The sequence below is a fragment of the Notothenia rossii genome, assembly GCF_949606895.1.
Source record: "Notothenia rossii genome assembly, chromosome: 12".
Taxonomy (NCBI): Eukaryota; Metazoa; Chordata; class Actinopteri; order Perciformes; family Nototheniidae; genus Notothenia; species Notothenia rossii.
Window position 1 is genome coordinate 21,798,794 of NC_136911.1, and position 26,662 is coordinate 21,825,455.

A 26,662-nucleotide genomic window follows, 5' to 3' on the forward strand; every position below is an offset into this window, starting at 1 on the left:
TGAGTTAAAATCACATTTCATATGATGAGGGGTGACTTTCTGGAGGGTGCACATCCTCAGGCAAATCTCCAAGTTCAGGCATGGCCCATTGGATTGCACAAAGAAAACCACAATCAATCATAACTGGGCGAACCATGCACGTCTAAATCATGTCTGATTAGATATTCCTGCAAAGGAATGTAATGCTTTAAGGGACCCTATTCTGCTCTTTTTCATGTTATATCAGCATGTAGTGTCTCTACTTTAAAGAGTCCTCTCCTGCTGATGTTCAGGTGTATATCAGTATGTAGTGTCTCTACTTTAAAGAGTCCTCTCCTGCTGATGTTCAGGTGTATATCAGTATGTAGTGTCTCTACTTTAAAGAGTCCTCTCCTGCTGATGTTCAGGTGTATATCAGTATGTAGTGTCTCTACTTTAAAGAGTCCTCTCCTGCTGATGTTCAGGTGTATATCAGTATGTAGTGTCTCTACTTTAAAGAGTCCTCTCCTGCTGATGTCCAGGTGTATATCAGTATGTAGTGTCTCTACTTTAAAGAGTCCTCTCCTGCTGATGTTCAGGTGTATATCAGTATGTAGTGTCTCTACTTTAAAGAGTCCTCTCCTGCTGATGTTCAGGTGTATATCAGTATGTAGTGTCTCTACTTTAAAGAGTCCTCTCCTGCTGATGTTCAGGTGTATATCAGTATGTAGTGTCTCTACTTTAAAGAGTCCTCTCCTGCTGATGTCCAGGTGTATATCAGTATGTAGTGTCTCTACTTTAAAGAGTCCTCTCCTGCTGATGTTCAGGTGTATATCAGTATGTAGTGTCTCTACTTTAAAGAGTCCTCTCCTGCTGATGTTCAGGTGTATATCAGTATGTAGTGTCTCTACTTTAAAGAGTCCTCTCCTGCTGACGTTCAGGTGTATATCAGTATGTAGTGTCTCTACTTTAAAGAGTCCTCTCCTGCTGATGTTCAGGTGTATATCAGTATGTAGTGTCTCTACTTTAAAGAGTCCTCTCCTGCTGATGCTCAGGTGTATATCAGTATGTAGTGTCTCTACTTTAAAGAGTCCTCTCCTGCTGATGTTCAGGTGTATATCAGTATGTAGTGTCTCTACTTTAAAGAGTCCTCTCCTGCTGATGTTCAGGTGTATATCAGTATGTAGTGTCTCTACTTTAAAGAGTCCTCTCCTGCTGATGTTTAGGTGTATATCAGTATGTAGTGTCTCTACTTTAAAGAGTTCTCTCCTGCTGATGTTCAGGTGTATATCAGTATGTAGTGTCTCTACTTTAAAGAGTCCTCTCCTGCTGATGTTCAGGTGTATATCAGTATGTAGTGTCTCTACTTTAAAGAGTCCTCTCCTGCTGATGTTAAGGTGTATATCAGTATGTAGTGTCTCTACTTTAAAGAGTCCTCTCCTGCTGATGTTCAGGTGTATATCAGTATGTAGTGTCTCTACTTTAAAGAGTCCTCTCCTACTGATGTTCAGCTGTATATCAGTATGTAGTGTCTCTACTTTAAAGAGTCCTCTCCTGCTGATGTTCAGGTGTATATCAGTATGTAGTGTCTCTACTTTAAAGAGTCCTCTCCTGCTGATGTTCAGGTGTATATCAGTATGTAGTGTCTCTACTTTAAAGAGTCCTCTCCTGCTGATGTTCAGGTGTATATCAGTATGTAGTGTCTCTACACCTTTATTCTTCTCATACTGCCTGTGCTGCAGCACCTCTTTTCACCCTCTGTCTGAAACCAGAGCCCAGTCTGCTCTGATTGGCTAGCTGGTCGGCTCTGTTGTGATTGGTCAACCGCTTAGAGATGTCCCGCCCCTTAGCCTATCACACCCTATTCATGCACAAAAGCCTATATAACACACCACAGGGAAAGGAAAAGACCCCAAAACCATATTAGGGCCTCTTTAACTGAACTGCTTTCCTTTGCCGGACAACTTTCTATAAACTGTTTACTTAGATGACCAAAATAGAAAGAGCCGCGGTTCCCTGTCCAGAACCGTCTCGTCAAAGAGGAAAGATCCTGTTATCCTTCAGCTCAAGGCCGGGGAATATTCCCATGGTACCACTTTCCTCTCTGGAAGAAATGCTTACTCAAGCTTCGCCCGAGCCAGCGAGTCAGAGATTTTGCTCATCGAAGTGTGAAAGTCTACCTAGACGGCCGGTCCCATGTGGTTCAGAGAAACAGTGAGAAAGGCCTTTCTTGGAGAGGAGTAACAGCAGCAGTTTGAGCTGCATTCCTCTCCCCCTGTTCGTACCGTCCCGACATGAGACTGTTTACTCTGACGAGACACTCATCTTCCATAATCACGGCTGTCTTAAAAACCTCTCCCTTTTCAGAGTAGCCATCTGTGTCGCTTCATCATCGGAGGGACTTACGAAAAAACACATTAAAGAACTTGATAATTAGCCTGGTTCTAAACTGTGTATTTAAATGTGAAAGTATGTGTTATCAAGAACAGAATCTAAATATGAAGTCAGAGCAGCCCCCAGTTGAACATGATCTGAAAACAGATGTATGGCCTTGGTTTGAAATATAATTAGCAGATGATTGTTCCCTAGGTACGTTGTGTTTAGAGAACATATCAAAATACCTAGCCAAGGTTTCCAGCCTTAGTTCACATGAGGCCACTGGGAAACGTTATGTATGGAAAAGCCCTGGAAGAGATCTGCTGAAGTGTTGGAATAACAATTTTGATGTAAGAAAGAAAAGTACCGTAATTTTCGGACTATAAGACCTGAATATAAACTGCAGCAGCGGCATACCACTCTCGGTTCCACTTTTACTTTTGCGCGCTACCTGTCTCACTCTTTTCCGGCCTCCAGCTTTTCCTGCTGGAACCCGCCGCTTAAAGGTGGGGGTCCGCGGACCGGCCATAGAGCCCATAGAGTTAAAGGTGGTGGCCGTTAGCTGTAAAAATCCATAGATTAGCCACACCGTTATATAAGCCGCAGCGTCGAAAAATAGGGGAAAAGGCGCGGCTTATAGTCCGAAAATTACGGTACTTCTTTCATCTCCTTTAAATCAAAGGTGGTTAGCGTCGACAGACTGTACTTAACTGGGAGCTTGCTTGTTGGGATGCACTCATGTGGCCTGCATGTTTATGACAGGAGGAAGAAGAGGAGGTTCTGTAAGTTCAAAAAGTCAGAGAGGGGTAAATGGTGTGAGCCGTTTCCTCCTGACAGCAAACGTGTCCCTGACATCAAGTCAAGTCAATGTTACTGTGTTCAATGGGTGTGCAAGACAAAGGCAGAATCCCAGCTTCTCATGTGTAGGAACTCACCTTTGAAAATGAAGTCAAAATAGGGGTCGAAGCAGGCAGCTCACTTCTGCACATATACAAACAAACACACTGGTTAAAAAGAGAAATATAAAACATATGTCTTGGGAGTTTTCACAGCATTACGAAATATAGATTTTTCCTTGTCTACAAATATTGCCAAGAAATCCGAGCAGGAAATTCCTAAGAATACTCTGTCAGAGCTGCTTACCGGACCGTTAAATTACACAGACACCCTCCACCCACACATATTCAATTAAAGAGGCTGTTTCCAACCAATTCCTTTACTTTACAAAAAGAACAATCAATCAATATTCACACTTCAAGCTGTGATTGGCCAGAAAATGTGAATCCCAGATGTTCCAGATGCTAACCCTTGCACTGGGTCATCATTCCAAGCCAAGAACAAGAACATGGACACACCTGTTCCTCAGACTCCCCTCCCTCTGAGCGCAGCTTAATCTGAATCCCAGATTCCTCTGAGTCTGCCAATTCCTTCGCGATGGCTCACCTGATGATGTAAGGATCGAGGCAGACAGACAGACAACTATTCGTGACCCGTAACAGAACCTCTGTGTCGGAGAAGACCTGGGAAAGCTATTAAAGTGACGACAGGGCTACAGGCTAGACGGGATGAGACCATGACTAAGTCTCAATGACTGGAAATGGATGGAAAAGATCTGTCAGGAGGCTGCCTGTAATATACTTAAGTGTGATGAGTGGGTGGGAGGTGGATGATTATGATTATTCTGGCAACACAATTATTCAGAAAATGAAAATGTCAGGTTTTGTTCAATGTACTTCTTCGGTGTTGGAATAAAGAATAAAATACAGTGGATGTCCGAAAAGTAAAGCCCAACTTTTAAGCGTTTTTTGAATCAGATGTCCATTTCTAGGAGACGTCTATATCCACATTACTACTTCCCCTTTCAATGGCCACCATAGAGGTTTTGACGTCCGCTCTGCAAGCTGAGGGAACTGTACCGAATGGAAAGTGACGTCACACATCCTCTCCTTAAATTGTTACATTCCTGGTAATATTACTAACCAATGAACACACAACACTTTCAAATCTCTACAAATAAAACGATACAGAAATGCCAATCTGTGTATTCCAGCGTTTGAACTGTGTGCTGGGACACATTGCACTCTTCTTGGTCTCTGTCACACTTCCAACGCTACTTGCCAATGTTCAATAATTCCTTTACGAGGGTTCGGTGACACATCCTGCTGCATATTAAATAGAGCGCAGATTGGCTCTTGAAACAATAAAAAGTAGGATTCGTATTGAAGTGGTTCAATAAAGAAATATTCAAATGTCATTGACTTTTTGTTGGCCTGCACAGAACTGCATTTTGCTCAATGGTAATGAACCAGTCTGGAGTTTGATTCTCTAGAGATCAGAGGACTTCCCTCCTGGCTCTCAGATTCTGCTTTCTCATCAAGGTTACTCCCAGTTGGTTTGAAAAAACAAACCAGTACAAGAGAAAGCTAGCTTAGTGGGTGTAATCTGCCTCTCTGTAGCTTCACATGAGGCTATGGTGCTAATTTGTACTTGGTCTACCCTTTGTCAAACCTCAGGCTTCAGCACTCAGGTTTGTGGATGTTCTTTTAACCAAAGAAGAGGAAAAACGATTTGGTCAGAGTTTAAAAATGTAGTTCTTCTTTTGAATGAGATCAAAACGGCAGTAGTTCCTAATTTGAGATGTAGGTTTAGACCGTTGAACCAAATAGCTGCCGGTTTGTTGACATAGGTCTGAGGTTTACAAGGAACTCGTTCCACAGAATAGGGAATCTCAAGACTTATATAAGCGTCAAACACTAACCGTATTTCGGTGGATACCCTTCGATGTAAACCAGGAATTTGCTCTCATTTCAAAAACTAAAATGTCACTGTTTCCAGCTGAAAGAGAATCTCCACACATCCCTATAATTTGGTAGGCAACAAATATGTGATGGCTTTATGAGGCCAATAAGTAAGTTTGTGGAAATGTTTTTCTTTCTTTGCAGATAAATTGCTGGTTCTAACAATCGCAACAGAGGAAACAGACGGATTCCTCCGCTTCATGAGGTCTGCAAACTACTTCAAGTACAATGTGAAGGTAAGATTAGAATATTACACCCGCAGTGTGTCCGAGCTAACGAGGCTGTTCTCTCTCACATACACACACACAGAGCAGCCAGATGTTTTCATCCCACACTTCCCAAGATTGATTAGGCCTTTAATGGAAACAATGAAGTGCACCAAGCTGCAAAAACATCCATCTTAAAAGGGATACTCCCCGATGTGGGTCCAGAATTCCCTTCTGAGGTTGAAACCAGCGGTGAAAGAAAAGGTTGTTGGAGGTCAGAGCTAGTGCAGCGTTTGCTCGGTCCTCTGCTTCTCTGTGTGACCCCGCAGTAATCTAACTCCTGCAGGCGCTCACGTCAAGCTACTTTTCTAGCCTTTGTGAGCCCTCAGCGGCCGACTTTTCTAAATAAGACTTAATGTTGTCCATTTCCTGTTATGCTTTGCTTGATTATATTGCTTCTCCAGGCTTCGTGTGCATCATCTTCGTCCAGAAAAACCAATGAGAGCAAATGAGTTATGAGGTCGAGCTTTTTTCCGTTTACTGTTGAGACAGTGCGGTTCTGTTTTTTGGCAGCACTGACACACAAGCTTATGAAATGTTCTAGCCCTGGTTCAAAAGAGTAACATAATTGCCTTCATTTCCAAAGCTCTAGATTTTGTATGAAAATATTGAAGTACCAATCTTACTAGGTGGGGGGGGGGGGGGCATGGACAATGACTGTGTTTTAAAAATGCGCTTATCCAGACAAGCCTGGTTTGGACACTTTACGGGCAGAAGAAACATTTCTATTAAAGAAAGAATGATACATTTCTGTCTTTTTATGCCTTTAATAGCTACTAACTTTAATTGTTATTCAAATTAATTAATCAATAATTTTTTATTGTATTGTAGAAACAAGGCTTTTAGTGACAATCATGTATTGCGTTACAATTATATGTAAAAAATAAAATAAAAAAAGTCTAAATATGATATTTGGCCTCAAATCATCTGAGGCCTGGCGCCCCCCCCCCCCCTGTGATCTTTGGCGTCCCCCTTGGGAACTACTTGGGAACCACTGCTTTAGAAGATGGGTGAAACATGTCTCCCCACTGTCAGAATGTGATTTTTAGAGATTAAAACATATTTCCCGTCTCAGGTGTTGGGAATGGGAGAGCCGTGGAAAGGTGGAGACGTGGGCCGTTCTATTGGTGGAGGGCAAAAAGTCAGACTACTGAAGGAGGCTATGGAGGCGCTCGCTGACCAGGAGGATCTGGTTGTCCTTACCGTGGACAGGTACGTTGACAAAATGAGAAGCTCCCTATGGAGGGAACACAGGGGTTGTAGCCTTTGCAGACCATTGACATGCACAACAACCTAAATAAACACACTTGGAAAGGGAAAACCCAAAAAGCATAACAGGGCGCCTTTAAACTGCCGTGTGCTGAATGGTGCTGTATAAATAAACTTGCCTTTAAAGACAGACATTCCTAAGCCTATCTGTTCACCTTAAAATACTGTAGGGACGTTCATTCCCTTGTTCTGAATGTTTGCATCCAACAAAGAGAGTGTGTGTGTGTGTGTGTGTGTGTGTGTGTGTGTGTGTGTGTGTGTTTCAGTGTGTGTGTGTGTGTGTGTGTGTGTGTGTGTGTGTGTGTGTGTGTGTTTCAGTGTGTGTGTGTTGGTGTGTGTGTGTTGGTGTGTGTGTGTGTCGGTGTGTGTGTGTGTATCTGTCGGTGTGTGTGTGTCTGTCGGTGTGTGTGTGTGTCAGTGTGTGTGTGTGTGTGTGTCTGTCGGTGTGTGTGTGTGTGTGTGTGTGTGTGTGTTTGTCGGTGTGTGTGTGTGTGCATGCCTGTGTGTGTGTCAGTGTGTGTGTCTGTCGGTGTGTGTGTGTCAGTGTGTGTGTCTGTCGGTGTGTGTGTGTGTGTGTGTGTGTGTGTGTGTGTGTGTGTGTGTGTGTGTGTGTGTGTGTGTGTGTGTGTGTTTCAGTGTGTGTGTCTGTGTGTGTGTGTTGGTGTGTGTGTTGGTGTGTGTGTTGGTGTGTGTGTCTGTCGGTGTGTGTGTCTGTCGGTGTGTGTGTGTGTATCTGTCGGTGTGTGTGTGTGTATCTGTCGGTGTGTGTGTGTGTGTGTGTGTCGGTGTGTGTGTCAGTGTGTGTGTGTGTGTGTGTCAGTGTGTGTGTGTGTGTGTGTGTGTGTGTGTTTGTGTGTGTGTGTGTTATGTGCATGCCGTGTGTGTGTGTGTGTGTGTGTGTGTGTGTGTGTGTGTGTGTGTGTGTGTGTGTGTGTGTGTGTGTGTGTGTGTGTGTGTGTGTGTGTGTGTGTGTGTGTGTGTGTGTGTGTGTGTGTGTCTCTTCTTAGAGATTGAGCTTTGTTCTGATTTAGCTTTGACTTGAAAATACTTATTTTATAAGCAAGAGATGCAGAACACCTTGAAGATCTATACATTAGAAATTCAACTAATTTTCAAAATCACAGACTGAAATAATTACCATGAGAGCGATGCCTCCCCACTGAGAGGAGATACCTCACCTTTATTTAGCTTTAACCCGCCCCCCCCACTCATTCATGTAAAGGCATATTACAGAGCGTCTGCAAGTATAGGAGGGGAGTAATGTTCACTTGCAGGTAGCTGAATTATGACTTTCCAAAACCGAAGGAAAGTTTTACTGAGTTAATTTGAGTGGTTTAGAATAATAACAGCTTTGCAGGCCATATTTCCTATGGAGCTCAAGATGATGATACTTAGTGCACCGTGTCACATGAATGATGTGAGCTATAAGTGCTCTGCAAACTTGTCACACCCTTGAAACAGGTAATCGGAATGTTGTCCTGGAAGAAACTGCATCTGCACTTCACGGACGATTATGAGGCTTTTAAAATGTATTTTAAATATAATCACGCTCTGACAGTGTCTCCTTCAGTCACAGCCTTACATTGTGTCACTCATGTAATTCACTCACTGAAATATTAAGTGGAATTTAAATTCAGTCACTGTGTTGTTGGGCTTCTGAGCGCAGGCTGAAGTTCCCAAGAGAAAATGATGATTAGGAATTGGCAGGACGTTCATGTGTATAGAAACGCCTTTTGAAACATTGAACCAGTTATTTGTGTCCCCATATTGCTAAATACCACACGTCTGTTTGAACATATTTTCTGTTAAAGAGGCCCTATGCTTTTACGCGGGCAGTATGATACAATTAAAGAGCTTCTTGAACGAGACATGTCCCAGTAGAGACACTAAATACGAGCAGAATAGGGCCCCTTTAAAAACAGACCATTTCATTCAAAGGCCATGTATTACATTTATTTTCTAATAATCAACATTTATTTTTAAGTTGTCATGAATTCCAGATCATAAAAGATTGATGTTATAGTAGTACAAGAAGCAGTAACTATGATTGATGGGTTAACAAGGGTCAGGGGGTGCGTGTAGTGTAGGAACATGTGTCGGGCAGATGTGGATACAGTAGGACAGACAGGCTTCCCCACCTACGTTACACTTCTCCTTCTGTCTGAACGAGGTGGCTTTCCTTTTTCCTGCCACCTCGTATACACTGTTTGTATACAGGAGAGGATCGGTCCATGTCAGACGTGTGTGTACAGTTCACTGGCACACGTGGAGAATCACAGTCACACCCACGAGAGGACATTTTATAGCTCTGTGGAAATGAATCAGCGCTTTTACTGTAAGGAACATTAGAAGTTTCCACAAACTAAAATATCTGCCCTTTGAGCAGAGTGCTTTTTAAACAGTCAGCACCATGTCCATCTGAAGGGTTGGGCACTTATAGACCATGGCATCGTTTTTGAGTATTTGTATCCATTCAAAGCAGGACTCTCTGAAATACCAGACAGGAATATTGGCTCACTCATGAAGAATGTTCAATGTTTACAGGTAAGATTTAGATCTCAAGCAAGTAGAAACCTAGGGTGTGTCAGATGAAGTTAAAGAATCTCAAACGGTGAAGGAATGATTTGTTTTGTTTCCCCTTCACCTCTGCCTTTTAGCTATGATCTTATCTTTGCTGGGGGACCAGAAGAGATTCTCAGGAAGTTCCAGCAGGCCAATCACAAAGTGCTCTTCGCTGCAGACGGACTGATCTGGCCGGATAAGAAGCTAGCTGACAAGTACCCGTCAGTCCGCAGTGGAAAACGCTACCTCAACTCTGGAGGTGGGTTTTTTCAAATTCTAAAAATGACAATGTTTTGACAGGTCACCGGACCAGACAGGCTTTAAACACATTGTTTGTATAGTGCAAAGGTGATCCTCAAATACTCAACTGGTAGGTGACACTGTTTGGGTAACCTATAACTTATGTGGGTGTGAAAAGGTTTAGACTTTCCCTCTTTAGCTGTCAAACGTTGAAGACATGCAGGCCTTGTAGGAATTCAGGGGGCTGAGCAGCAGTGAGGCCTCGCTGTTAAAGAGTGGTGGGACGGCTTCAAGGAATAACAAACTGGAGTTGGTTTTAAAATATAAAACCGCAGGACTTTTATTAGTATCTCTTGGTTTAAATTGGATGTTTATTTTTCCTGTAAACTGTCTCCTTGAGGTACTTCCTGTCCAAGAAGGGAACAGAAGCCCATTCACGTGATTAAGGACTCTAGATTTCTATAGGTCACCTTCATTTCTGAACTGAATACATCCAGAGATTGTTAGCAACAGCAGACAGTAACAGCAAATTCATATCCATAATCCAGACGACATGGTGGACTGCATCCTGCCATCTGTCTAGGACTTTAAATGACTGGTTTCTCTGTGGTCGCTGGCCTGGCCTGACCTCCCATGCTGGAGCGTAGCTGGCTCAGACCGATCAGAGAACGTTTTTAGCATTCATTGTCATCAACTTGTCATGTAGATTTGTCTCGGACCGTAGACTGTGCCACGGCGTGTTTAAAATTGCCGGTTATGTTTGTGTTGCTAAAGCTACCGCCCAAGTGACCATTGGTAGAGTTTTATAGAGGCCAGACACACACTGCAATCTTTCTCTTACCATTGATGGCTCCCTAGTCAACCCTTCCACTCACATCTGTAACCTTGGCATCATCCTCGACCCCACCCTCACTTTCCTCCCTCACGTCAACCAGGTCTTCCATTTAAAGAACATCGCCCGCATCAGACCCTCCCTCTCATCGACCGCTGCTGAAACTCTGATCCATGCCTTCATAACATCCCGACTGGATTACTGCAGCAGCTTTTTGGATCACCTGCACTCACACTAAAAAAACTTCAATATGTCCAAAACTCAGCTCCGCTTGCTCACCTCCACCCGACGCTCCGACCACATCCCCCCCCCTCCATGACCTCCACTGGCTCCCCATCAAACACCGCTTTGACTTTAAAATATTACCTTTCACTTTCAAAGCCCTCAACAACCTTCCCCCCCCCCCGACCTCTGTGACCTCATCCAACGACACACCCCCACCCGTCGCCTCAGGTCTGCTGAAGCTAACCTACTGCAGCCCATCAGGACAAAGCTCCGGACCTGGGGTGAAAGGGCCTTCGCAGCAGCCCCCCCCCCCCCCCCCCTCACTCTGCAACCCCTTCCCCAGCCACGTCAGATCCGCCAACACTCTCACATCATTCAAACAATCCCTCAAAACTCACCTTTTCACTCTTACCTTCAATATTTTGTCGAATGAATCAAGAGACGGTTGGTTTGTGTTTGAGTGTGTCTTTTTGTTGTTTTAAGTCTACTCTAAAACCAAGTTAATAAAACTATAAACCTGAAACTAATGAGGGGCTTAGCAATAAGAGTTGCAAGATATTCATATTGTTTTGCTTTGCAGATTGTGCACAGTGTCCAGCAGAGCACACAATAGTTGTTGGGGTCAAAAATGCATGCCGTTCCCAGCACTCTCCGGGATTTCACATATATATATATATATCATTTTAAAGCCCTCATTTTGTGGCTAAGCTACCGACAATTTTGATTTGCATAAAATCTCATGATTTCCTTTTAACTTTTTATTGCTCCGGCTTTTTAGATTATGTCATCCGTTGACTTGGAGTTTTTTTTTGCTTGAAATGATGGGATACAAAATGTCCAGCAACACAGGCAAACCCTGCAATCTGTCAGTGTGGTCAAGAGCAAGAGAGGGGAAAGAGAGGTGACATAAGAGTGTACATTTAAAGAGGATGTGAGATACTGGCACACAGCGCTGGCAGACAGTTATAACATATAGATTACAACTCTCTTACTGCCCATAATGCACTCTGTTCTATCTACAGACTGTGGGAAAAGAGCCTCTCTGCCTATTTATTGTGTGGTTGGGATTATTGCCAAAAATGTAAGGCTTCCAGGCGGTATACTGTAATTGTCACCAACAGTCTACCAGTCGTGTATGACCTCGTAAACGTTTCTCAAGCGTATACTTTTCCTCAGGATATGCGTTTGACGCTGTTTATTGCTTTCAGGTATCATTGGATACGCCCCGTTCATAAACAAGGTTGTTACACAGTGGAACCTCCACGATAATGATGACGACCAGCTCTTCTACACCAAAATATACGTGGATCCTTTACAGCGAGTAAGTATCTCATGTCAAAGCCAACACTTAATAAGAGATTATATAAATATTACAAACTGGATGGCATAATAAGCTACCCTTCATGTCTCCCAGCACACTCTCAACATGACTTTGGACCACAAGTGCCAGATTTTCCAGAACCTGAACGGGGCCGTTGGTGAGAAATCTGAGAAATTAAATTCAAATAAATGTCCTGCTTATCTGTTTTGTATTTGGCTGAGCTAACTTCAACAACAGAATCTGAGTACTTGTAGGCTTGGCAGTCTACCCTCTAAGTCATAAGCCTTCAAAGCCTCAGCCCATGTGGTGAGTCGATTTACATTTCCTAACCTGAAATGTATCTTGTTCCTCTTTTTGGCAGACGAAGTGCTTCTCAAGTTTGGAACAAACCTCGTCAGAGTTAGAAACACTGTGTACGACTCTCTGCCAGTGGTTGTCCATGGAAACGGAAATACTAAAGTAAGTAAGACACCCTCCGGCACACCTAACACAGCATCCGTAAACATACGACATTAGCTTTGTGTTTTATTGTTGAACTCATTTCCATTTGCAGACAAGTTTCTGTTACCAAAGATTTTCAGCGCACCACTTCAAGAAATATCAAAACTGTGCATATGATAGTTTCCAGGAGTACGGAGCCAGCTCTTTATTCAGTGGAAGTTTGGCTTAAACTATAGGCTGCAAGGCCATGTGGGCGCCATTTTCTTTTCTCCATCACTCTGAGTGAATTACAGTAATGGTCTTAGCACGTTGAAACGCAGGAGGACCGTGTGCTATCATGAACTTGTGGAGCTTTTCTCTTTCCTTCCCCCATCTCTTCACACGTCACCACCACCAGCTGCCTCTCTCTGGCCTTCCTTGGTAATGAACCAAACCCGACAAGCTATTGAGTCATTATTCCCGGAGAAGCTCAACATCCCAGTAGTTCAGACTCCTTAGCCTAGCTGTGGTTTTGACCGTTTCAGCTGCCTGGCTGGACTACCAACCATTCGTTTATTTTTCCAGTTATGATGCAGAGTTCATCTTGGAAACAATCTGATACTGAGATCTGTTAGCAGTAATGCACGGAAACTACTATCTTCCAGATGAATGTGTAACTTTTGGTTCACACTAAATACAGAGCGTAGATAATAATAGTCACGATGTTGAATTATGAAGACAACCGAGAAAAGAAGGGAGTCGTCTCTATTTCTCTAGGATAGACATGTATGGCACTTTTCTTTTGATCAAATTTCAACAATAAATTACTCAGTCATATTCCAACCTAGGATAATCCAAACAAATCCTAAGAGATAAGAGAGCTCCACTGAATCACAAAAAATATCTAAAGTCTTATGCTGATATAAATGACCTGCTCTTAATTCTTTCCTTTACAGATCTACTTGAACCACTTGGCCAACTACGTCCCCAACACATGGAACTATGAGCATGGCTGCAGCCACTGTGACGACGACATTCTGGATTTACCTCAGTTAAAAGTAAGGGGCGATTCAATTAAATCATTTCCCATCTATTTGCTTTGTGGAAACTGTGTATCAGTCCACCTCCCTGCGGGCACAGGAAAGGATCAGATATGTCTTGGTCTTCCAGCATGATCCATCCATCTATCAGTGACCGTCTAGACAGTCGGGGCGGTGCCCAGCTTGTCCCATTTCAACAGATATGCTTTTTCAAACGGTGCTGCACACACTGCCTTCCCAACAATAATAGGGTGCATGCCCGTTGGTCCTTTTGGACCCTTTTAACAGAGCATACGTGCCAGGGGAAACTACTTGGAGGAAAGAGGAAGCATTGCAGTGCTGTGGTGCAGGATATGGCTTCTGGGGTTTTAAGAAGGGCTCATTTAAAGGGGTGTCACTGTCAACCAGCCTGCCTTTTAGTGGGCTTCTCAGTATGGGTTTCATCCACCAAAGTAAGTTAAGTGGTTACGCTGGAAATTTGACACGGGGTCAGCACAGGCTGGGACGTATAGCTGCAGGAATGGCAGGCACTAGAATATGTCTCGGTCAACAATATTGTGAAACTTTAATTCAGTTTTTTCTGTTTATTGCAAATGAGTTGAATCCTGTTCAGTGTCACAAAGTGTACCCCGTGCACTTAGGTTTTTTTTCCTTTACAAACACGTATCTTATTACCTTTCCTGCAATTCTAATAATAATAGATTTAATTTGTTAGCGCTTTTACAGGTGCTCAAAGACGCTTTACAGATATAGTGAAGAGAAAAGAGAAGAAAGGAACAACAAATAAATATAGAGTTAAAGTTAAAGTCAAATAATACAAAAACAATCACACATGAAAAGCCAGATTCAAGAGGTGAGTTCTTGTGAGTGTTTTGAAGGTGGTGAGGTCGGTGCAGTCTCTGATGGGTTGTGGGAGTGAGTTCCAGAGGGAGGGGGCAGCGACGGAGAAGGCTCTGTCCCCCCAGGTCCGCAGTTTCTGTACGGCTTTTAATTCTGTAGGGCTCCATTAAAAAAACTCCTTAAATAGTAGAACTGGAGCGGAATCAATACAAACCCAGCGACATGAAAGGCACCTCTGTGAACGCTGCTCTCACTGACCTTCAGTAATGAATGCAGAAAAATGCTGCTTTGCGATATTAGGGAAGTTAGTGTGGACGTCTCACTCCGCTGAGCCCCTCTGTGTCTGTCTCTAAGATTAGGACAAGTGGAAACACTGCTCATACAGTGTCCAGGCCTTTCTTTTGGGGTAAAACCAGGTCACCTACTGACTGGCTTGGTGCTTTGTGTACTTTGGTTTTGGGCCTAAGCTTTTGCAAAGATACTCTGAGTGTTGCAACACTATTATATACTGCGGTGGATGCTTTAGTTATAACTTCCCTGCCCTTTCCCTTCGCTGCCTGTCCACTGTACGTCCATAACAATTTAGGCTCACATTGGCAAGATGCTTGACATCCCTCTTCGTGTGCATGAAGCACAGTAATTGTGGAACTTGCAAATTAGACGGTTCGGCTCGGATCCCTTTTCATCCCGGGTCCAGACCGTTGCTGTGAACTGGTCAAGAGGATGAGGAGAGCAGACTGAGCTGTGTGGGCTGGAGCTGAGGGTCATGGGAAAATGTTCCCTCCTTTCTTCTGTGTGCCGCTTGCTGTAGTTTGTTTTTAAAGAGTATTCTTCGCCTGTCTGAGCAATTATTTTGTACATGAAGTGTCTTCTGAAAAGAGCGATACGTGGCAACTTGGATAGAATTCCTGATCGACTCCAACTGTCCTATCTGCACACATTGCACCACTCATAAATGTTAACAATTGAGTTTTTTAAGATAACAGAGAAAGTGACATTAAAGCAAACAGAATATGGTAATGGACGACATCTGCTGCAACTTTAAAGTTTGTTTCTGTCTGAAGGGAAATGTCAAATCCTCCATGATTGATCTTAAACAGAGTTCCTACACCAAGACCTGTTGTGTGAAGTAATGCTAATTTGTCTTCTCTCTAATGTAAACAGGAGTATCCGAATGTTTTGGTTGGAGTGTTCATCGAGCAGCCGACCCCGTTCCTTCCTGAGTTCTTCCACCGGCTGCTGACACTGGACTATCCCAAAGATAAACTCAAAGTCTTTGTTCACAACAATGTGAGTGTGTGCAGCTGCAGATCTCGACCGTGCATTGGTCCTTACATTTGGCTTCTTCTAACGCATTAATATTGGCTCTCTGCTCAGGAGGTTTACCACGAGAAGCACATCCAGAAGTTCTGGGAAGAGAACCGGAATGTGTTCAACACTTTCAAGGTTGTGGGACCGGAGGAAAATCTGAGCCAAGGAGAGGCCAGGAACATGGGCATGTATGTCTCTAAATCCATCATCTCTAGGAACCTGCGGTTTAAAGAACACGTTATGAAACCAGATGATGGTGCTTTTGGCTCCAGAAGGAAACCTTGCATGTTAAATGACTCGTTCCTCTAGATCAGTGGTTCCCAACCTGGGGGGGCGCCCCAAAGATCGCAGGGGGGGGGGGGGGGGGGGGGGGGGGGGGCGCCAGGCCTCAGATGATTTGAGGCCAAATATCATATTTAGACTTTTTTATTTTTTACATATAATTGTAAAGCAATACATGATTGTCACTAAAAGCCTCGTCTCTACATTACAATAACATATACAAAATAATTGATTAATTAATTAATTAATTTTTTTTTTAAATTCAAGTTAGTATTAAAGGCATAAAAAGGCAGAAATGTATAATTCTTTCTTTGATAGAAATGTTTCTTCTGCCCGTTAAGTGTCCAAACCGGGCTTTTCTGGATAAGCGCATTTTTAAAACTTAGTCATTGTCCATGCCGGTTTCAGTTGGATTATTTGTCACAGTTGCTCCGATCAGATCGGTCTCCTCCATTTTGTAGATTATTTAAGACTTTTGAATCCACATAAACACATCGGAAAAATCCAGCGTACTTTGAGCATGTGTTTGAAACAGTTTCATCCCTTTGTGAATTGTTTCCACTTCCACGCCATCCTTTAATTTCTTCATACAGCGGGAATCCAAATGAATTAATCCTGAGTCCAATAACCATCAAAGTCACTCCAATAGTTCAAATAGACTTTGAAACTTTAATTACCGCTGTTGCGCCCCCCCCTCCCCCCCGTGTGTGTGTGGGGGGGCGCAACTTCCAACAGGAGTCATTTGGGGGGGCTCTTGGGAAAAAAAGTTGGGAACCCCTGCTCTAGATGGTGCTTGAAGGATGGGTATTTATTGAAAACAAACCGCTTAGGATCCACACGAATGTTAACGCATAGCTTTCCAGGTGGCTACGACAGACAGCCTCTCTCTGCACCAAGAGGTTCCCATTGAACTCTGCAGAGTTGTAATAATGTGTCCTTTCTTGGCTCAAGCCCACAGGATTGTGCACAGTTAGTGACGTAATACAAACTATTTGAATACTGCAGCTTTTGTCCCTGATTCCTCCGACAGTATATGACTTCACTAAGAAGGTCTGTTAGTACAGTGATAATTCAATCAAAGAGATCCTATCAAAAACACAGCATGCCTTAAAAAGCCTGGGTCAGGACAGCCCTATAATCAAGACGACAAAGGTTTATTACCGGTCTCTAATCTTCTAAAAATCACATTATCCGCTGGAGGCTTGAGGAGAGTCGAGGTCTGCAATTGAAGATGATATCTTATACTTAGTAGATAAACTCTAACTTGTGAGCGTGATTGCTACCAAGTATTTAATTGACTGTAATCAGCCGTGGATCCAATAATCACTACTTTCTCTGCCATGTCTGTTTTTTCATCAGGGATATTTGCCGTAAGGATGTTACGTGTGACTTCTACTTCAGCATGGATTCAGACGTGATGCTCACCAACAGACAGACACTGAAGCTCCTCGTGGAGCAGAACAGGTAATCATATGGTAGCTGGAATAGAAACCACACTGGAACCGGTTCAACGAGCCTCCCTGGTGCACTAGTTGTTGTGATCGTTGAACCTTTGAAAGTGGCAGAACCACAGAAACATTACAGGCGAGTGAATGAAAGTTTAAAAGCAGCCGCTCTGGCTTCCTGTTTTCCACCGGGCACATGGAAACCGTGATAGAGTGTGTTGCACTAACCTCGAAAAGCCACTTTGCTTTTGCACAAAAACAAACATGCTAACCCTTTTTCCCTTCTGCAGCTCGTGAGTTTAAAGAAACCTTCCCATAAACTGGATGTCTTTGTGCCAGTGGCATGGCATGCTGACCTGAAGGCATGCAGCGTAAAACCCCTTTAGGTTATTTAAAGAGTGCATGAGAACTCTCTGCTGGCACTCGAGTTATGGGAGGGACATGCCAGTGTAAACGTTAGCATTATTATACTGCAGTGCATCCATATCAACCAACACTGTGATTTATGGTTCCATTATTTCTACTCGGCCAAGTTCATTTCATAAAAGAAAATCCATTTCATTGTGGTTTTGGTTCGTAACAGCAGTGGAAAAACACATTGTTAATCTGGGTATGTCAAACAAATTCAAAGGAACAGAGCAGATTCGTGGCTTAGAAAAAACAGCACACCGTTATACTGGATCCGCTCGAGTGTGATTTGCAGCTATGGTTTTTCATTATGCACTTCTATGATATGTTGGCCGCGATTATATCTTTCCAGAGAGGTTCATCTCCACCATGCAGCAAGACCTCTCTGTGCAAAGTCACTGATCTTTATCTGCTCTGACAGAATTACCATCTCCACACTCTGCCTCCCGCCTCCCTACAGGAAAATAATTGGTCCCCTTGTCACCCGCCACGGCAAGCTGTGGTCCAACTTCTGGGGAGGCTTGAGCCTGGATGGTTATTACGCTCGCTCCGAAGATTACATCGACATTGTGCAGAGAAAACGTGTGTAAGTGCAGAAGGATACACACAATGCATTTGTATGGTTCACACACCAGTATGATCGCTCATAAATCTTTGAGCAAATAATTCTCTCATGCTTAGCCACATACTGTATGATCCCTTCTATAGGAGCAACATCCTGTCACTAAAGCCACAATCAATGATTTAGTGCTGTACATTAGAGCCTGAGGCGTTTCATTTCTCCTCTCTTTTTTTATGTGTTTAAAAATAAGTTGAAGTGGTGCCCAGATGGTTCACATTTAGACGTTCCCCCACCGCAGGAGAAACCCACATTTAATCACCCGCGACCCTGTGGGCAGGAAGACAGTCTTCAGTCTCCTCCTGTGTGTGTGTGTGTGGGCAGAGAGGGTCAGGATCTGGAGATACCTCAAAGACAAAAAGGGTAAAGCAAGTTGAATTGGTCGTGTCAAACTGAGGATAGAGATATCCCGATCAACTTTTTTTGCTCCCGATCCGATTCCGATCATTTGATTTTGACAATTTGCCGATACCGATTTTTCCCGATCCGATCTTTATGCAATGCATTAAGAGAAAAAAAGCATTCAAGTTGTCCCTTAAGGTTATTTTTTTATTTAAATTGGATATTCTATCCAACATGGATATAGCTTCTTTCTTTCACAGCAGCATTGGATCAGTTCAGTTGTGCAGCATTGGATCAAAACAAAATAAAGCTTATCGGTACTCGTTAGCTTACTGCTACAATTAGACACTGCGCCCACTCTGTTGCCAGATTCGAGAGAAATAAGCAGGTCTATGAAAACAAGCCCCAAAGAAGCAACACATACATGATGTTGTGTAATTTGAAACCAAAACTAAGGCCTCAGGATGACTTTAAGACTTGAACATGGTCATTTTTGTTTTGTAACATTGAATAAAAAAAATAAAAAAAATAATTTTAAATCTTTTTTTTTTTTTTTTTTTAAATCCCGATCCCCGATTTTTTTCTCCCGATTCCAATCTTTTGAAAATCACGTGATCGGCTCCGGATAGGGACATCTCTAACTGAGGTCGAACCGAACTTCCCCCAAATAGTCAGCTCATGTTAACCGAACAGATACAAGATTAAAAAAGGTATTTCAAAACACTTGATATCCTGCCTTACTTTACCAAATAGTTCTCCAACAAGTCCTGCAATACACCTGCAGTCATGAATAGCTTCGGGATTCAGCAAAAAGCACAACAAATGCCACTTTGAACAGCAATGTAACACTTCTTCTTCTTCTTCTCTCGGTCTTGGTGTTTCTAGGGGTTTGTGGAACATTCCTTTCATGGCCCATGTATACCTCGTCAAAGGCAGCACCTTGAGGAATGAACTGAAGGAGAGGAACTACTTTGTGCTGGGGAAACTAGACCCAGATATGGCTCTTTGTAGAAATTCCAGAGAAATGGTAAGAAAACTCAACCTCCATCTTCAGGGATTTGCGGAATCAGATATTATAGTGGTGTAGCGTTTATAAGAACATGTCTGCATGAAAGGCAAAGCTACTGTGAGGTGTATTTATACTATGCATTGCTACCCTGACAAAGTCAACGCTTCAACGGAAACCCAAGTCTGGCAAGTATGAGTGGTTTGAAATGTCTTTGTCTAAAGTCAAGGCATGAACCACCTCTGTTTACAGTTGCTCTATGGTGCATTCATGTTCTCTTCTCCACTTCTATCCCAGAATCCTTCACTTTCTCTTGCTCGTGTCCACACACAGCCACGCTTAAAAAAGATTGTCTTGTCTCTTTTCCCTTATAAACTGATCCTCCAGCTGGGTTTTTGTATCACTCACATGTCATCTGCTATAAACAACTACCATGTCTGATCCAAACTTGGTGTACATCTGGATCGCTTGGTCTTTTTCCCAGCATGCATGTTTCCCATGTTAACCCACAAAAACATCAGCTTCAGAGGGAACCTTGCTCTTCTGTCAGGCGCATGTACGTGAAATATTTCATGAGTCACCCTGTCTCTTATTCTGCAACGATATTTTTGTTATTTACCCAATGCTTCTCCTTTATTTTAGACCAGTCACAGAGAAAAAGACTCCCCTTCTCCGGAATCATTCCATATGCTCAGGCCCCCAAAGGTTCTCCATTTGTTTTTGATTATTCTGCTTTCTGAAACGTACATTTACAATGGGTTAGCAACTAAGAGCCACTCCAAGCAGCGGCTCATTTCAGGCACAAGCAATGTGACCGAATGAGAATATATTGGCCCTGTCTACGGTCAATTCTGTAAAAGTGTAGGTATTCAGTAGAACAATTTAATTTCTGTATTCTCCATTGGATGAAAAACTAGCATTACTTCAGATTTGGCAGTTACATATCAATCGCAATATGTGGTTGCTGCCTATGCTTACATACGAAAACAGGTTGCCTAGCAGCTCCTTGGAAATTGATGTTGACATATGCTTTAGTCTAGGTCTAAAACCTGATATTTGTCCAAGCTAAAAAAGGTTTAAAAACCTGGTTATATATGGTTGTATTTTCAATGGCATCCAAGATGGAGTAGAGAGAAGGTTGGAGTCCCCTGTCCTGATGCTTTACCCCAAACCAACAGGAAACATATGTAACCAGCTGCTCCCTGAACACACCGACTGATCTCAGACTAGGCTCAAACCACATTTCCTTTCACTCGTGTGAACCATCTGGCCCCAATCACAGCTTTCAACAAGATTAATTTGTACATAAATTGGAAACATGCACTAAGAAAACGAAATTACTATTCTCTTCAAAGCCTAGTCTGATAGAGTCTAAACCCCCCCGAACACAGCGTGCTTCACTGTAGAGGGAATATTATTCCTGGATTTGCTTCATCCCAAGCTTCTCCCCTGTCTCACCCCACTGCCCGACCCTGTCCTGTTCCCCTCCCACCCAAACCCATAAATAATCCTAGATTATTTATCTATCTCTTTTGGTTCTATCCAAGTTCAACCCACTTGATTTCAGTGTGTTAAAATACACTTAAATCATACTTAATGTTTGGGCAAATTAAGCTTTCGAGTAGTTTGCCACGAGTAACGGTTTGTCAGTTTTAATGCCAGTGCTTAGCATAGATGAGTTAGCATAATAAGGCTATTACCTGCAGAGCGTTGATGTGCATGTATTACAGTTATCTGTTAGAAATCCTGCCTGTGAGACATTAAAGAGATTTTAACTTTGTGTGAAACTGACTGAACTTTTCCCCCCCGTCTGCTGCAGGGAGTCTTCATGTACATAACAAACCGTCACGACTTTGGGAGGCTCATTTCCACAGCCAATTATAACACTTCTCATTATAACAATGACTTGTGGCAGATATTTGAAAACCCCACGGTAAGTCATTACGATCTCGCATTATTCTCGTTACACAAAGAAACCTATTATTGTTCAGAATGGCTGAGGTAAACAGCAGCCACCTGTAAAGGTTATTATCCATAATGGAAGGATTAGAGATGTGTGACGATAGTGAGGTAATGACTTCAGCGTGATAAGACTCCTGACTGATAAGGCTCTGTGACTCAATACTGTTTTTATTACGCTGGGACTTGCCCTGTGGGAGAGGGGATTAGCTGTCGGAGGTATGTAGGTCAGCAAAAGAAGTCCAAACTAAAAAGTGTTCCCGTTGCAGGACTGGAAGGAGAAGTACATCCACTCGAACTACTCTCGAATTTTCACTGAGAACATCATGGAGGAGGTTTGTTTTCATTCGTTGGCATCTGTGTTAGACTGAGAGAAAGTGAAAGAATGACATAATGTCGCCGACATCTGTTTTTAACATTCAGGGATTAAATTACAGCCTGCCGAGCTCAAGGTGAAGGTGTGAATCAAGTCTGCAGCTCTCAGTGGTCTCATTGTGTGTGTGTGTGTGTGTGTGTGTGTGTGTGTGTGTGTGTGTGTGTGTGTGTGTGTGTGTGTGTGTGTGTGTGTGTGTGTGTGTGTGTGTGTGTGTGTGTGTGTGTGTGTGTGTGTGTGTGTGTGTGTGTGTGTGTGTGTGTGTGTGTGTGTGTGTGTGTGTGTGTGTGTGTGTGTGTGTGTGTGTGTGTGTGTGTGTGTGTGTGTGTGTGTGTGTGTGTGTGTGTGTGTGTCGCAGCCTTGCCCAGATGTCTTCTGGTTCCCAGTCTTCTCACAGAAGGCCTGTGATGAAATCGTGGAGGAGATGGAGCACTACGGTTCCTGGTCGGGGGGGAAGAATGAGGTTAGTGGCGTTACTGAACAAAGGGCTTTAGTCAACACGTGTATTCTCTCTGGGGTTATGTTCACACATCTTTGTAAGGGCAAGAATGTGTGAAGGATAATATTATGGCTCCAAATACTTCCCTATTTTCATTACACTCTGAAGAACCAGTGCATATGATGTACTGTCTGTCTGAGGCTTGTAAAGCTAATCAACATTTACTCTTTAAAAAAGCTAATTTCTAATCTTCAAAAGATGCCACCCCAGGCCTAAAAAACGAATCCAGGCACCAATAAAAAGACTTGTAAACTTTACGATAACAGACCCGTCTGGTTTGCTGTCTTTGATGTTGGGGGTGGGCTGTTACTTTCAAGCTACCTTTCACACCCTTGTATGGGGTGGGGGTTAAATGTTAGCCAGATGTAAAAGGAGATGTTGGAGTATTTTCCTTTCTTACAGTAGCTACATCTCTGTCTTCTTTTTAGGAAAGGCATGACTTGAGTCAGGGCACTCGTGCTTCATTTTATTTAAATATAACCAAATAAATCATGTTTATGTTGTTTATTTCAACTTGCCTGTTTTATGTAGTTTGAAATTGGTAATTAACGTGTCTAAAAGTTCGCCTGGAAGACTGAATATGTACGGATACTTCGACCAACTCTGTTTCGAATGGGCTATTAAGCTTCATGCAGTCAGACTGAAGTACAGCCTGAGGATTTAAAGACACACACACATGCACACGTCCTCATCATCATCATCATCATCATCATCATCACTTCACACACTGAGGATGGTGGGTCGTTAACCACGGTGTGGCTTATTTTCTATCCTTTTTCTCAGGACAAGCGTATCTCCGGCGGCTACGAGACGGTGCCGACGGATGACATCCACATGAAGCAGATCGGCTACGAGAAAGAGTGGCTGCACTTCATCCGGGAGTTCATATCGCCCGTCACGTTAAAAGTGTTCTCCGGCTACTTCACGAAGGTGAGTGTCACAAAAGAGACATCAAAAGTGAAAACCAAGTCTATTTGCCAAAAGCTAATTCAAAAGAAAGTTCTTTTTTTTTATGAAACGTTTTTTTAGTGACATTCTTTTTATGAGATGTGTGATTCAGAGGAGCTGACATGTTTCCCATTATCTGTCAAGAGGACATTCAGCTCATTTTCAGGATCACATTTGTATTTTGTGGCTCTACTCTGACACCTTAATGTTGTTTTATTAAGTGTTGTAATTGGTCAACCATTAAGATATGTCCCGCCCCCTTAGCCTATCACGTACAATGTGTTGGAGCTCTAGCCAATAGAAGAACAAGTGTTAATTAGTGATGTCATAGACTGTCAGCTGACTTGCTCTTCATCACAGGGATACGCTGTGATGAACTTCGTGGTGAAATACACACCTGAGAGGCAGGCGTACCTGAGGCCCCATCACGACTCCTCCACCTTCACCATCAACATCGCCCTCAATGCCAAAGACACAGACTTTCAGGTAAGGACTTGTGGTGGGGGGGGGGGGGGGGGGGGATGATTTACTATGAGATTGCCCACATACTGTACATCAGGGGCGTCAAACTCCGGCCCGCAAGAGCATGCACAGAATATAATACGTTTATTACACGGTTACATGCCGCTTTACAAAAGGACATTGCCCATAAACTACATGTCCCACAATGCATTTCACTTGTGACATACGCACTGAAGAGACCTGTAATTATTTGCCCTATAGACTTCTGCTTTCAGTCCATGTACACATTTATAAATAGAACACATACCAAAAGACTTAACATTTTCAAAACTTAAGAAATTGTGTTTTTCAAGGATGGTTCAGTGGTGGTATGAATGTGGCTTTCTGTCAAACACCTGGATATCTCTCTTGTACAGCTGTTCTATTGGTTTCAAGCAATATAATACATTTTATATATAATATACACAACCAGTCAAAAGCTTGGACACACCTTCTCATTCAATGGTTTTTGCTTATTGTAATTGTTTTCTACTTTGTAGATTAATAATGAAGACATCAAAACTATAAAATAACACATGGAATTATCTGGTTAACAAAAAAGCATAAATAATCCAAAGTATCCCCTTTTGCCTTGATGACCGCTTTGCACACTCTTGGCTTCTCTCAGTCAGCTTCATGAGGTATGTAGTCACCTGGAATTTGCACTGGTACTGTATGTATATTTTTGTATAGTCCTAAAGTTATAGCCGGCCCTTTGAGTGCAGCCATAATGCGAATGTTGCCGGCGCTGAAATTGAGTTTGACCCCCCTGCTGTACATCATCTCCTCTGAAATCGTAACCTTTGTCTCCTGTTTTAGGGTGGGGGTTGCCGTTTCCACAGGTACAACTGCTCCGTAGCTTCACCGAGGAAAGGGTGGAGCTTCATGCACCCGGGGCGCCTGACCCACCTCCACGAAGGCCTGCCCACCACCAACGGCACCCGCTACATCGCAGTGTCCTTCATCGACCCTTGAACTGACCCTCTACTGTACATTTGACCGTGCTTTGCTTTTTTTCCTGTCATGTTTGTTTTGTCCTTTGATGTTTCGTGCCCTGGATGTTTGGCTGATGATATTCTATTTGAGAAAGCAAAAAGCTTTTAAAAAAGGAATAAGTAATTGCATTACAGGAATCTCTGTCAAACAGAGTGACGAGTGGAAAGGAGAGAAAATCAACACCTCAGATACACAAGTGATAGTTCAAGACTTTATTGTCAATCTTTCAGTTTGTGTGTACAGACGGAGATCGAAATACCGTTTCTACGCTCCCATTTCCATTCAAACCATACCTTTTTTAGATTCAAAACCAACTTCCTAGCTGGATTTGTTGGTCCTTGTCATGATTTTCACAATATTAACATTGTCATGGCAACCGTCATTGCCACACACTGGTTGGTAACGGCTAGCTGTACCATGCTAACATACTGTAGCTGTTTGTATTTCAGGTAAAAAGTCTTAAAGGAAAGTGACGACTGGTTCTTATCAACCCTCCATTTCTCTGCTTCTGATATTTCTAAAAGTGTTTTTCTACCCTAAAACTGTTCAGGTCACAATTGTGATTTTAACTTTAAAGTTTCATACGTGCCACCAGCGGAAGATGAATCTATTTTTGGATTTTTGCACACCAGAAAAAAACTGCAGAGTTCAATATGAATTCTGTTTTATTGAAGTTTTGTTTTTACTTGAAAGGTTTTTTTTTGTACATTTGCAACAGCTTTTCTAGAGACATTTCTGCATTATTTTTCCGAGAGATATGTGTGAATGGTTTTTGAAATTTAGCAAGTTGTTTAACTTATTGTCAAAATGTAATAAAAGTCTTTATAAAAAATGAAATACTTTCTTGTCGTATGCATCGTCAAAACTGAATGTTGCATTTACAGAAAGCAATATCTTTTTTTCTACCAACCCCCGCGTACGGTAACTACACAAAGGAGCTCCAGGAATCCTCTGTGTCTCTTGGCAGACACAAAGAAAAGTCTGGAAAAGTTCCCTCCCCACCGCAGACAGACTTTCATTGTGTTATCACTGAATGAGTTGGTCTTAAAAGTCAGTCAAGTGGTTCTCCATGAAACGCGTCACATGTTGAAACGATCGGGCGGCGGGGTGTGTACCGCTCTGCTGCCGAGTGTACTTCAGTTTACTTTGGAGGCTCAGTGTAAACATGTACACGTAACTTATGAGAGTGCGCAGATGGCGGCTGTGAGAACGATGACAGAACAGTGACAGGGGAAAGTAGGAGAGGTGTGGTCTACAGAAAATGATTTATGTATTGTTTATACTTTATTCCATTTCAATCAGGGAGTTGGATAGTGGAACTGGAGACAAGACAACTGTGAGATACAAGCAGCGTCGGGAAGGTTACTTCAAAATGTAAATCTGTTTCAATCACTAGTCACCTGTCCCATTAAATGCAGTCTAACCTGAGAAACAGATGTAACCTGATTACGTTCCATTACTTTTGGACTACCTCAATATCAAATGCAATGCCAATAACTAAGAGAAAAGATATCAATAAGATGTTTTTTACTTTTTACAAGAATGTGTCCTCTGCTCAGAGATGTTATTTATAGGAAAACCTGCCTTTCATGAAGCATATACACACCAACAACATGAGCACATACTACAATCTACAAAAGCAGAAATCTGAGCTGACAGAAATGCTCCGTTTTTAGTTTAACACACAGTTAAGCTCACACACACTATTGTATGAACATATAGGTTCACCTACTGAATTAAAACAGATCAATGAACTAAGATTCAAGCAGTAGGCGTATAAATTCACTCGTTAAGTATTATCCTACAGAACAGTACAGCTCACAGAG

General features: G+C 42.6%; 1 protein-coding gene across 2 annotated transcripts in view; it reads left to right on the forward strand.

Annotated features, from left to right (window-relative positions):
• plod2 (procollagen-lysine, 2-oxoglutarate 5-dioxygenase 2) overlaps nucleotides 1-25,673 on the forward strand; it is a 31,338-nt gene extending 5,665 nt beyond the window's left edge. Inside the window, exons 2-20 of one of the 2 annotated variants that reach the window (XM_079661098.1) lie at nucleotides 5,277-5,368; nucleotides 6,474-6,610; nucleotides 9,325-9,488; nucleotides 11,735-11,847; nucleotides 11,941-12,004; nucleotides 12,209-12,306; nucleotides 13,224-13,325; nucleotides 15,312-15,437; nucleotides 15,525-15,646; nucleotides 17,100-17,204; nucleotides 18,054-18,179; nucleotides 19,440-19,581; nucleotides 20,203-20,265; nucleotides 21,380-21,493; nucleotides 21,789-21,854; nucleotides 22,251-22,355; nucleotides 23,175-23,321; nucleotides 23,700-23,825; nucleotides 24,660-25,673. In XM_079661098.1, the coding sequence (XP_079517224.1) occupies nucleotides 5,277-5,368; nucleotides 6,474-6,610; nucleotides 9,325-9,488; nucleotides 11,735-11,847; nucleotides 11,941-12,004; nucleotides 12,209-12,306; nucleotides 13,224-13,325; nucleotides 15,312-15,437; nucleotides 15,525-15,646; nucleotides 17,100-17,204; nucleotides 18,054-18,179; nucleotides 19,440-19,581; nucleotides 20,203-20,265; nucleotides 21,380-21,493; nucleotides 21,789-21,854; nucleotides 22,251-22,355; nucleotides 23,175-23,321; nucleotides 23,700-23,825; nucleotides 24,660-24,815 (2,168 nt within the window). In that variant the 3' untranslated portion in view covers nucleotides 24,816-25,673. The remainder of the gene's footprint in view (nucleotides 1-5,276; nucleotides 5,369-6,473; nucleotides 6,611-9,324; nucleotides 9,489-11,734; nucleotides 11,848-11,940; nucleotides 12,005-12,208; nucleotides 12,307-13,223; nucleotides 13,326-15,311; nucleotides 15,438-15,524; nucleotides 15,647-17,099; nucleotides 17,205-18,053; nucleotides 18,180-19,439; nucleotides 19,582-20,202; nucleotides 20,266-21,379; nucleotides 21,494-21,788; nucleotides 21,855-22,250; nucleotides 22,356-23,174; nucleotides 23,322-23,699; nucleotides 23,826-24,659) is intronic. The other variant, XM_079661099.1, reaches the window with a different exon arrangement.
• The last annotated feature ends 989 nt before the right edge of the window (nucleotides 25,674-26,662 follow it).